This window comes from Cricetulus griseus, chromosome 3 (assembly GCF_003668045.3).
Source record: "Cricetulus griseus strain 17A/GY chromosome 3, alternate assembly CriGri-PICRH-1.0, whole genome shotgun sequence".
NCBI lineage: Eukaryota > Metazoa > Chordata > Mammalia > Rodentia > Cricetidae > Cricetulus > Cricetulus griseus.
Window position 1 is genome coordinate 266,459,996 of NC_048596.1, and position 12,598 is coordinate 266,472,593.

The 12,598-nt window shown below is 43.1% G+C and overlaps 1 protein-coding gene across 8 annotated transcripts in view; it reads right to left on the reverse strand.

Moving 5' to 3' along the window:
- The window catches only part of Kif13a (kinesin family member 13A), a 189,044-nt gene that overhangs the window by 7,329 nt on the left and 169,117 nt on the right, over positions 1-12,598 (reverse strand). For 4 of the 8 annotated variants that reach the window (XM_035442951.1, XM_027410000.2, XM_027409996.2 and 1 more), the window contains 5 exons: positions 11,961-12,038; positions 10,182-10,229; positions 9,291-9,396; positions 6,721-6,872; positions 6,097-6,201 (listed from right to left, as the gene is read on the reverse strand). In XM_035442951.1, coding sequence (XP_035298842.1) covers positions 6,097-6,201; positions 6,721-6,872; positions 9,291-9,396; positions 10,182-10,229; positions 11,961-12,038 — 489 coding nt within the window. The remainder of the gene's footprint in view (positions 1-6,096; positions 6,202-6,720; positions 6,873-9,290; positions 9,397-10,181; positions 10,230-11,960; positions 12,039-12,598) is intronic. The other 4 variants (XM_035442953.1, XM_035442952.1, XM_027409999.1 and 1 more) reach the window with 1 other exon arrangement.

The window sequence follows — 12,598 nt, forward strand, 5'->3', positions numbered from 1 at the left end:
AAAGAACAAGTTCTTAACTGCTGAGCCATCTCTCCAGCCCTTATAAATATTATTAAGGACATTTAAAAATTATTTTGTTTGTTTGTTTGTATGTATTTATACAGAGAGAGTGTGTGTGTTTGCACTTGCAAGCCACAGCACACAGTGGAGGTCAGAGGGCACCTTGTGAAAGTTGGTTTTCTCTTTCTACAGCCGTCACAGGGATCAAACTCAGGTCGTCAGGCTTGACAGCAAGCACCTCACCCGTTGAGCCATCTATCTTGCTAGCCTTATATTTTTTATATGGAGTAGAAAAATAATTGATACCATCTAATCATCTTAAACTAATCTCCTATATACCCAACAACACAACATATATCACTTTTATTTAAAAATATAAACACACACACACACACACACACAAATTAATCTTTTGAAACCAGGTCTTATTCTGTAACCAAACCTGCCTAGATCTCACTATGTATCTCACTCTGGCTTCAAAACTGTGGCAATCTTCTTGCCTTGGCCCTCTGGATGCCAAGGTCACAGGTGTGAGCCACCATGCCCAGCAAACAATGATTTTAAGTTGTGACTTTCTTTTGAGAACTATTCAGCAAGCTCCCCCTGCATGCCTTCTGTTGTTCTGAGGGCTGGGACTACCAGTGCTGAGTGAGAAGGGACAGGATCCCTCCTTCAGTAAGGTACAACCCTGAGTCCTTATTCCAAGAAGAGTCCTGAGCTCTACTAACTTAGAAAGCTCAGAAATAGCTTTATCTCCACCCCAGTCAAAATGTCTGTACAGTTATAATAACCAGACACCCAGGACCCAAACCCCGGCCTTCCTCATTAGGGCTGCATAGGGTATATTATTTAGATAAGAAAAAAGGGGAGGTCAGCAAAATGAGGCAGATGGCTACTCCTAAATAAATATAAATTTTATCGGTTGAATTTGATGGTAATATTTTCTTTTGCATCTCATAATCTTATGAGATTTAAATAACCCCCCAAAATAGTTTAACAGGGCTGGGGTGTAGCTCAGTTGGTAGAGTGAGTCCCTGCCTGGCATATGCTTGATTTCCAGTACTTTGTAAGCCAGGGGTGGGGGCATGTGCTTAGGTTCAAGCACTCAGAAGTTCGGAGGTTGGAAGATCAGAAGTAAAAAGGTCAGATCAGAAGTAAAAGGTCATCCTCAGCTACATAGTGATTTTGAGACCAGCCTGGGCTACATGGTGACTCTGAGACCAGCCTGGGCTACATGTTGACTTTGAGATCAGCCTGGGCTAGATGAGACTCTGGCTTAAAAAAAGAAGTTACTATTCTTTTTGTTTTGTTTTTCAAGACAGGATTTCTCTGTGGCTTTGGAGGCTGTCCTGGGACTGGCTCTGTAGACCAGGCTGGCCTCGAACTCACAGAGATCTGCCTGCCTCTGCTTCCCAAGTGCTGTAATCAAAGGCGTGCGTCACCACCACCCGGCTTAATCTTTTCTTTTATAAGTTGCATTGGTCATGGCTCTTTATCACACCAACAAAAAAGTAACTAATACAGGCTGAGAGGAGTGCAGTTCTCTTGGTAAAGTACTCACCAGCACATACAAGGCACTGAGTTTGATCACTAACATTATGAAAAAAATGAAAAAAAAAAGTTCCCCTCCCCCAAATGTATATGGGATGGGATGGGCAGGGCATTCTTTCCCTGTGCACTGATACTGATAAAAGAATAGAGCATGGCTGGGCGTTGGTGGTGCATGCCTTTAAACCCAGCACTTGGGAGGCAGAGGCAGGCGGATCTCTGTGAGTTCGAGGCCAGCCTGGTCTCCAGAGCTAGTGCCAGGATAGGCTCCAAAGCTACACAGAGAAACCCTGTCTCGAAAAACCAAAAAAAAAAAAAAAAAAAAGAATAGAGCATGGAGGACAGACTATCTCGGTCATCAGCCCTTTCCTGTATTTTCAGATTCTGTATTCATCATATTTAGACTGAAAATTGAATTTCAAGTTTTACTATTTTTTATTTGCTTAATTGAAGTTAGCAAAAATAATGTAATTTCCAAGCCCAAGAGTACCCATTACAATTAGCCACTAAAAAATAAAAAATTAAAAAAAAAGATTTGCTGTGCAAGGAAAAGCAATTTTGCAGATGATGGTTGGTGTCTAGGGACTTTCATCTTTCTAAAATACTGTTTGCTGGATGACATAAGCAACCATTAGTTTAATGAGTAGAAATGGGTAGAAATGTATAAAACTCACTAAGATTTATTCTTAAAGGATGAGGGTGACCCTGGGAAATAGGAAGGATCCATGAACTCTAGAGAATGAAGTTTAACTAAGAAACAGGCTAAAGACTTAAGGATAACTTATGCCAGAAAACAAAACCTCAGTAGGTATTAAATGTTTCCCAACATTTGAAAAGAAATTGAAAGTTTGCTGAAGAAATGCCTTCAAGAAGGGGGGGGGGGAGAGTTTTCTGGCTTACAATGCATGTTGGGGGACTTTAGTTACATGGAATATACCAAAGTGTCATTTACTACCGAATCTTAAAGAACACTGAACTGGGGCTGGAGAGATGGCTCAGAGGTTAAGAGCTCCGACTGCTCTTCCAGAGGTCCTGAGTTCAATTCCCAGCAACCACATGGTGGCTCACAACCATCTGTAATGAGATCTGGTGCCCTCTTCTGGTGTGCAGATATACATGGAAGCAGAATGTTATATGCATAATAAATAAATTTTAAAAAAGAACATTTAAATTTATTTATTAAAAAAAAGAAAAAAAAGGGGGCACTGAACTGAGCACCCACCTATAAATGATTTAAAAGCAAGAGAGGTTACAAACTGACCTAAATGTGGAGCACGGAGTCAAACTCTCAGGCTTCTCTGTAACTATTACCCTTGTGATCTGATGTTTTTCCCATTTAACTTATGAAGGTGATATTTCTCTATAGACCAAGCAGTCTGATTTTTTCAAAAAGGGACTAAGCCCATTATTGAAACAGTGACTCTCAGCAGGGACTGTCACACAGTGGATGCAGTTTCTGCTGCCACTAGAATCAGGTTGTGGAGGTTTGCCAGAAATGGCCCGAGTTCAGGGCTGCCTGCCAGGGGCTCCCAGCACTTCTACGATGGTCCCAGAGACTAGGGGGCAGAGCACTGAGCTGCACTCGATTATGCTGAAGGACATGGGTCTGTGCCTTCTACTCTCAGTAACTGTGTGACCTGGGGCAAATTGCTCTATCGTTCCAGACCTGTTTCTTCAGTGAGACGAGAGGAGAAAACTGTATGTTGTCTGTGCAAGACCACAGAGGGTGTTGTGGGTACAGGCGGAAGGTGCTGACTTTCTTATTGCTGTTCTCTATGCCGCATGACTTAAAACAAAACAAAACAAAAGCTCAAAGCTGGTCATAGTTAGTGGTGCACACTTGTTACCACAGCTACTTGGCAAGCTGAGGCAGGAGGATTGCAAGTCAGAGGCCTTCCTGGGCTACACGGTGAGACCAAAGCTAGCCTGGGAAACTTAGCAAGACCTTGTTTCAAAATAATAAAAGAAATAAAGGGTAGGGATATGACTCAGTGCAGACTGCCTGACACAAGCCCTAGGCCTGATACCCTGTACCACAATAAGGGATAAAAATAAAAGGCTGAAAGTGATGTTACTTTATCTTATTTATACAGGTTGAGGTACACACCCGCATATCTTTCTAAGTGATTAGACATCCAAGCTACAAGAGTCAGACATAGCCAGCTGTGGTGGCATAACACTGCAATCCTATGCTCCAGAGGCCAAAATAGGAGGATTGTGAGTTGGAGGCCATCATGGGCTCCATCGTGAGACCCTGTCTCAAAAAAAAAAAAAAAAAAAAAAAAAAAAAAAAAAAAAAAACCAAAATAACAAAAAACAGAAAGAAACAAAACAAAACAACAGAGGAAGGAAACAGCTCATGTTCATTTATAAGAGGGGAAATAAAATGAATGCTTCCCAAAGAAAATAAAAATCCAAGCTCAAGCAAGCAAGGCACTGACTTTACCAAAACACCCTGGAAACTGCCCAACAGAACAAAGTAGTGCAACAGCCCAGAGACAATGTATGCGCAGCGGCTGTTTCTCCAAGAACAGCAGAGCAGATTTCTCAAGTTAGATCCCAGCAACAGAAAGGGTAGAGTTCAACCCTGCTCAGCATCTGCATATGATACATCTGACCACACAGAACCTAAGGGCTGCTTGAGGTGTCTTGGGTCAAGAGACTCTGGTGCCATCCTCCAGTCTGCCTGTGGGGATGGGCTGTGTTTTAAGCTCTTTAAAGGAAAGCCAGGGAAGTAACCATGGGCAAGCTGTGTGAACTGCACATCTGTGTAAACTGCACATCTGTGAGAACTGTACATCTGTGTGAACTGCACATCATCTGTGTAAACCACACATCTGTGACAACCACACACCCGTGTGAACCATACACATGAGAACTGCACATCCGTGTGAACCATACATTTGTGAACTGCACGTCTGTGAGAACTGCATATCATCTGTGTGAACCGCACATCTGTGAGAACCGCACACCTGTGTGAACTGCACCAAAAGGAGCACCTGGTAGTCATTGATGGATGCTGTACCAGAATAAATGGTTTTAATTTTGTGTCTAGACAACCAGGGATGAGAGTCATGTCAGCCAATAGACAGACCCAGTCAGACACACAGCCAGACAATTTGACAGTAAAGGCAAAGCCACTGGCCCTTTTAGTGCACCCAGCAGCTCTCAGACAGACAGAGGACAGTGAGGTAAGTGGGGATGGCTCTTTAAGACCCATGGAGGCAAAGGAGCACATCTCTGCTGTGTACGCTCTTTCCCATCAGAACCTGGGGCAGACAAACAGAACTTAGAAATAGGAGTGAATAAGGGAGGGGATTCCTTTTCCTCCTTCCCGGTGTTAGGAAGGAGGAACCATTGCTTTATGACCCAGTTAGCAGCTAAGCATGCAGATGAGTGGCCGATTGCAGGACCCGCTGAAGATGCAGTTAGGGGCTGCCCTGTGTGGCGTAGCTAAGGGAATCTCACACTGATGCACCCATGAATGGATCTGACCCTTTCTAGCTGGGAATGCGACTCCTCACACAGCTAGCTCAGCACAGCAGCTCACAGGCAGCAGTGAACATCAAACAGCCTCCTCCTGCCCCAGGCTGGTGTCCCCCCCCAATCCCCGCCCCCAAGCTACAGGAGAGTAAAAGCAGAGAAATAAAATCACATGATTCTTTTCCAGGCTTACAAACCTACAGTTTTTTTGTTTTTTGTTTTCTGTTTTCTTAAATTGGTTTTAAATTGAGGTCTAACTTATACTCAAAAGTACCAGGGATAATGGTGCTTGAAAAATGACATTTCAAATGTTTTATTTTATTCATTTACTGGGAGTCAGGACCTAGCTTTACAGTCCAGGCTGGCCTTGAAATTTATATCTTGGGCATGAGCTGTCCTTTCCAGTACTTTGAATATGCAGCTTTGGAGCTCTGCAGGCAGAGCTCCACTTTACGTGGTGAGTGTACAGATAAATCACACTCAAAGTCAGGCTGAGAACACCCAGGTTGGGCTGTATTTTTCCAGGTAGGTAACAAAAGCTACTGGAGCTGGAGGAATGGGGATGCGGGTTGATGATGATGGTGGCAGAGCGGCTACAAACTACACAGTCATCTTGGTAGCAGCAACACAAGAAAGCTTTCAAACACATCCACAGCTAAGAGCAGGATTACTTACGCCAAGTAAATGCAATTCCTCTAGGTAGATTAACTTCAGAATCTGGGCAATACGCACAGACACATTAAAGAGATTTTTGGCATTAGTTAAACTGGTTTTGTTTTGCTTTCCTTTATAATGACCAGAGCCCTCAAAGGTGCCTTTCCCTCTTTAGCTAAGGAAACTTAAGATGATGCAAAAATGAGTTAAATAAATAGAAAGAACACTTAGGAAAAAAATCACAGGTCAAGGTTACATTCATGCAAAACGTCATTATCAAGGGTCACGTTTCATTTGTAAAGTCAAGACTCAATGCGTGTCTTAATTTCTTTGAAAAGATTTGCAAGGCAGATTGCAAAAGGATTTCCAACCCACCACCAGGCAATATGACGGAAACATTCCAGAACTTACAATCTTCTCCTCAGGTTTGCTACTGTGTTCTACTGGCATGCTGCTGCCATTGCTTCCTGGGGGTACAATGCAGCCAGGGTTATGTGCCTGAGATGGAGACATGCTCTGCAAAGGTTAAGACACACAGATGCATCACACACAAGAGACGAACACAGCCAAAATACCTACTAAGTACGTGCATGTTAGAAACAGCAACACTACACTTTCATTACGTGTGAGAAAAGAGGCAGCCAATGTTACGGACCAGAGTTAAGCTACTGGTGAAATCTGACCAGGATGCACATATTCCATGGCAAGACACATCATTAGTTTTATTAACAAGTGAATACATAAAGGCCTGTCATATCTTCAAAAATATCTATCGGGCATCTCTTTCTCTCTTGGAAGATATGAAAGACCAAAAACACCATTGATTCAGCGAAGTAAAACCATGGCAGTAATCATCAAAACTTTCTACCACAGCCCCCATGCTTGAGAAACAAGGCCTCTGAGTATGGGCTCCACGACTGACGAAACCCATGCATATCCACATGCAGCGTCCAACAAGTGACAGCAAACCACTGTTTTCTGAAGACAGCACTGTTCCATTCTGTTTGGCACAGTACAGAGAAGTCAAGCATTTACCTCTTGGCTTAGGAGCGGTCTCGCTTCAAGGGCTATCCTTTTCTTATGCTCCTCTTTTACGGGCATTAGAGGTTTGAAAAACTTTGGTGGCTGAGGAGAGAATGCTTTAAAAGGGCTGACTGTTAAGGCATGAGGATTCTCTGGTGGACAACCTGAGGAATACAAAAAGGACACGAGTTTACAGATGGCAGAGCACAGAGCATGATCACAGGCACACAGGAAGCCAGGCCATAACCTAGTGTCAGCCCCCAGCTTAAGGATGTATTGAGAAGTGATTGTATCAGGAGTGTTCCAGCCTCATCAAGGGAGACATACAATGATGAGTTCACAGCCGAATGGGACAAGCTGGAGGAAGTAGGGTCACTGGGGTATGTCTCTGAAGGGTATGGTTTCTGGCCCCTGGTTTCTCTTCTTGCCTTTGTTTCTTAAGGTAATGAGAAGCAGCCACCATCACAGCCCCTTCCTTATTTGATGTTCTGCTTTTCCCTTGCTTTAAACCATGAAGCAAGCTGATCCTGGAGCAAAACCTTCAAAATCATGAGCCCAAATAAACCTTCCTTCCTTAAGCTAATTTTTCTCAGGTAGCTAGCTTGTCACAGCAATGTAAGTCAAACACCCTCATTCATGATAATATCTGATAAAACAGTGGAACTAATATGCTAGCACTTAGTTCAGCACTCTGATGGATGGAGGCAGGGACACGGAGAAATTAGGCTAGTAAGACAGCTCCAGAGGCAAAAGTGCTTGCCATCAAGCTGTCCGCCCGAGTTCAATCCCTGGGACCTACATGGTGGAAGGAGAGAACTGACTCCCCCAAGTTGTTGTGTGACCCTGACACAATGTGCTGTGACACACTCACACCCACAACGCCCCCCAAATTATATATAAATTATATTTATATTATAAATATAATAGCAAGAAAATAGAATAAAGATAAGTCTCAAAAGTCACAAAGAATTGTTAAAGGGCGGGTCAGTGAGAAAGAATCAGAAAAAGAATTTAAATCTTTTCTTTTTAAAACATTGTTATTAATAAGTAATTAATTATTTTATGCATATGGGTATTTTGTCTGCATGTAGATCTGTCATCTGTGTACCTGATGCATGCCTGGTGCCCAGAGAGGACAGAAAACGACTTTAGATCCCCTAGGGTTACAGTTACAAATGCCCCCCCACCCCCCTCACCCCCCAATCCCCGAGACAGGGTTTCTCTGTGGCTTTGGAGGCTGTCCTGGAACTCACTCTATAGACCAGGTTGGCCACGAACTCATAGAGATCTACCTGCCTCTGCCTCCCAAGTGCTGGGATTAAAGGTGTACAACACCACTGCCTGTCATTTCAAATGGTTTTAAGCAGCCATGTGGGTGCTGGGAATCAAACCTGGATCTTCTGCAATAGAGCCAGTGCTCTCTTTTTTTTGGGGGGGGGGGTTCGAGACAGGGTTTCTCGGTGGCTATGGAGGCTGTCTTGGAACTAGCTCTTGTAAACCAGGCTGGTCTAGAACTCACAGAGATCCACCTGCCTCTGCCTCCCAAGTGCTGGGACTAAAAGGCGTGCGCCACCACTGCCCGACTGAGCTAGTGCTCTTAACTATCAAGCCATCTCTCCAGCCTCTTAACTCTTTTCAAAATCCAGTTTAAGCACCATTTATTGGACCAATTCTAGCTCAAGCTGACTCTCCATCTCTGAATTCCCAAGGTCTTTATAATCTACATGTGTATTCAGACATTTATCATTGAATGTTATATATATATATATATATATATATATATATATATATATATATGTATGTATTTGCTTTACCTTCAAGACAGGATTTTTCTGTGTAGTCCTGTAGACCAGGTATGGGCACCATACCCAGCTCCCATGGTTATGTTTTAAAGGCAATCAGAAGCACACTAAGTATACTCAGTGAATGAACAGTATATACATTTTCTTGTTTATGTCCCTTTTTCCTCAGGCTCCCTGGCTCTGTGGGAGTACGCGGATTTTTACCTTGTTGGGCCTTTATCTCCTTCTGTTCTCTTTCCAATTCCTGCTACACTGATTCTTGATTTTTGGTAGGTAAAATACAAGATAGAAGCAGATAGTTGATTTATATTTCCATAGACTGCTGGTCCCCTCAAGGCACTAGGAGACTACGTATTTACATAATAATGTTGCCTCTGACCAAATTCATTTCTGCTATCATTTCTGAACCTGTGTTAGGTGTCGGAAATCAGGCTTCCTTAAACATTTGGATATAAAAAGACGAGAGGTAAATACTCTCTTGCTTAAGAAAACTGAATGAGAATTATGTGTGTCTCAAAACAAGGACTGAAAAATGATTTGGAGAATTTTAAATAACAAAGTGTTCTCTTAGGCTGGAGAGTGCCTGCTGAGCATGTGTGAGGCTCTTGGTTCCATCCCCAGCACTATGTACACGCATGTACAACTATTATTTTGCTAGGTAGAAAACCCAGCCAAGAGAAGGGCCGTAAGTGGATGTGGGGTGAGTATTCTGGTGAAGAAGAAGCCGGTTTTTGAACATCTGCATGAGTGGAGTACCACCGGAAGCAGTTCCACCACTACCTTCTTTGCTCCTGCGGGGCAAGTCCCTGGGTAAAGTTCCATAGCATGCAACATCTTGGTAACTGGGGCTGTAGTCAGACACGTCTAACTGGTTCTCAGGCCAGCCCTGCAAAGTAAAAATATAGGTCAACTGCGATGAAGTCACTCTAAAAAAAATGGGAAAAGCAGCCGGTTTTCAGTTCTGTTTCTTTTCTTTCTTTCCTCCCCTTCCCCTCTTTTTGCCCTCCTCATTTTTGTTTTTGTTTTGTTTTTTGTTTTTGTTTTGTTTTGTTGTTGAGACAGGGTCTGGCTATATAGTCCTTGTTGGCATCGAACTCAGAGAGATACACACTGCAGATGCTTTTGCCTCCCAGGTGCTGGGATGAAAGGCATGTACCACTATACCTAACTCTTGTAATTTTTTGTTGTTGTTGTTGTTTGCTTTGTTTTTTTTGAGACTGTATGTAGCCCTGGCTGTCCTGGAACTTGCTTTATAGACTTAGGCTGGCCTATAATTCAGAGATCCACCTGCCTTGCTTTCCAAGTACTGCGATTAAAGGCGTGCACCACGAACGCCCGGCAAAGACTAAAGATTACCTTTCTCAAATATGTAAACGAAACTTATAAGCACAGAAGCTGGAGAGATTACTCAGTGGTTATAAACACTCATTAAAGGACCTGGGTTCTGCTCCCTGTAACCACAAGTTGACTTACAACCACTTGTCACCCCAGTTCTAGGGGACTCCAGTGCCTTCTGGTTCTTGTGGGTGCTGCTTACAAATAGTGCACAGACATACGCGTAGGCAAACACATACATAAATCGTTAACACAAATACACACACCTGTACATGCACAGCCCGTTCTCAAGAACTTAAATGGTGTTGATAAGCTAGCTCACCCTAACATACATACCTTATCATCTTCATCAAAACCAGAGAGGTCTGGCCGGCTAGAGGAGACCTGTAAGAGACAGACACTTTTACCAATATGATTCATATCTTTAATAATCATCATTTTTGAGACAGGGTTTCATTATGGCTCTTGCCAGCCTGGTACTGCAGAGTCTTCCTGCCTCTGCCTCCTGAATGTTACTGAGCCCCATGTTCTTTCTCTGTGTAACAGCTCTGGCTGGCCTGGAACTCAATTTTACAGAATTTACAGAGATCTGCCTCTGCCTCCAGAGTGCTGGAGTCACAGGCATGGGCTACCACTGTCCGGCTTGCCCCTATGTTTCCTAATAATACTCTTAATAAAAATGTTCTTGCTCTTCCATTTTTCGGTACTGTCTAGAATTCTCAATGGCAAGAGGTGAAGTAGGTATTTTAGTGCTAATGGTTTCCATTTAAGTACCACTTTACATTCCACAAGTATTGGTTTATGCATAGTTTTATTATCAATTAGTTCTATACAAGTTTTAATTTGTATTAAAAGCTTTTCCTTGATAAGTAAGTTAATTAAGAGAGTGTCTTTAAAACCATTTCAACTAGCCAGGCATGGTGGTACATACCCTTAGTCCTGGTGCTTAGGTGGTAAAGGCAGGTAATCTCTGTGAGTTTGAGACCACCCAGAGCTACATAATGGAACCCTACTTCAAAACAAAACACCCAAAAGACAAAACTCTCTCTCTCTCTCTCTCTCTCTCTCTGTGTTGTGTGTGTGTGTGTGTGTTTGTGTGTAGTAGCACACATGCTCGAGTGTGCACACGCTCATGCATTTCCTCTTCTTTTGTGGTACTGAGAATCGAATTTGGGGCATTGCATATGCTCACAATCACTGACCTATATCCCTGGCCTAAGAGAATGATTTCAACTTGTAACTTCTGAGTCTCTCATTATCTATTTTGTGTGTGTGTTAAGTGGTGTGTGTGTGTGTGTGTGTGTGTGTGTGTGTGTGTGTGTGTGTGTGTGTGTATGCCTGCCTATGCTCACACATGTAAAGGGTAGAGTTCAATTTCAGGTGTCTTTCTGTTGCTTTCCACCTTGCATTTTTGAGACAGGGTTTAATTGAACTTATAGCTTGCCATTTTTGGCTACCCTGGCTGGTCTACACACTCCGGGGATCTACCTGTCTCTGTACCTGTTACAGGGGTTACAAGAGCACACCCCCACATGCCTGGCTTTTTTTTTTTTTTTTTTTTAATGGATGCTAGAGATCCAAAGAGGTCCTCATGGCAAGCACTTTATGTACTAAGGCATCTCCCAGCCCCCTATTATCTACTACTGTTCAGAAGTAACCTGTACAGGGCTGAGAGTAGACATTTGCTCTGTGGGCTATTCTAAGACAGGTGTTGAGTTTTAAATCATTTCTGGCCAATTCTTGAGATCAGGAAGGCAGAATCCTAGGTTTTCCTTAGAAACACTGTAGCACCTTCATCTGCTGCTCCTGGGAAGGGATGGTTTTGAAGAGGTCCTTACGCTAATCTACCCTTGGTTCCCTACTGTTAGAAGTCATTTGTCAAGGGGATATTATACATGAATTGGTTGAGAAAGATGATCAGTACAGGCAAATCTCTATGGGAGCTGGTATGTACTCCAGTATAAAAAGTCAGGCTCGGCACTTTGGGGTGCCTACTCCAGGACGGTGCACCCTGTTCCTACCATTTAAGCTCCAAGCTTATGTTGTCCCAGATCCTGCATCCCCAAATCCTGGAGTAAGTCACATGGGCAGCAGGTCCCTGCCGAGCGTACTCACATTGTGAACATTTGGTGTACTGAGGCTTCTCCGAATGTGCCGGGCTTTGGTGGAGAGTGCCTCCTTGACCGTGACAGCCTGTAAACACACAATAACACAAAGAAGACAGCTAGGATTGCCTCATCAGATTATAAATGAAATGTGTATTTTAGAAGATTCAGAAAACCCAAAATGTAAAAACCACTTCAATTGTACACAAACACAAATCAATATTTATAAGACTGGTACCCTGACTATGTGTTTTTAAAACAATAACAACAACAACAAAAAAGAAAAACTGGGCAGGAGGGATCGCTCAGTCGTTAAAGGCTAGGCTCACCACCAAAACCTATCAAAAATATTAAAAATTCAGCTGGGCCTTGGTGGCACACGCCTTTTATCCCAGCACTTGGGAGGCAGAGGAAGGCGGATCTCTGTGAATTCGAGGCCAGCCTGGTCTCTAGAGTGAGTGCCAGGATAGGTTCCAAAGCTACACAGAGAAACCCTGTCTCGAAAAACCAAAAAACAAAACAAAACAAAACAAACAAACAAAAAAAACATTAAAAATTCAAAACACATGCTGGGTTGTGGGGGTACACGCCTTTAATCCCGGCAATTGGGAGGCAGAGGCAGGCAGACCTCTGTGAGTTCAAGGCCAG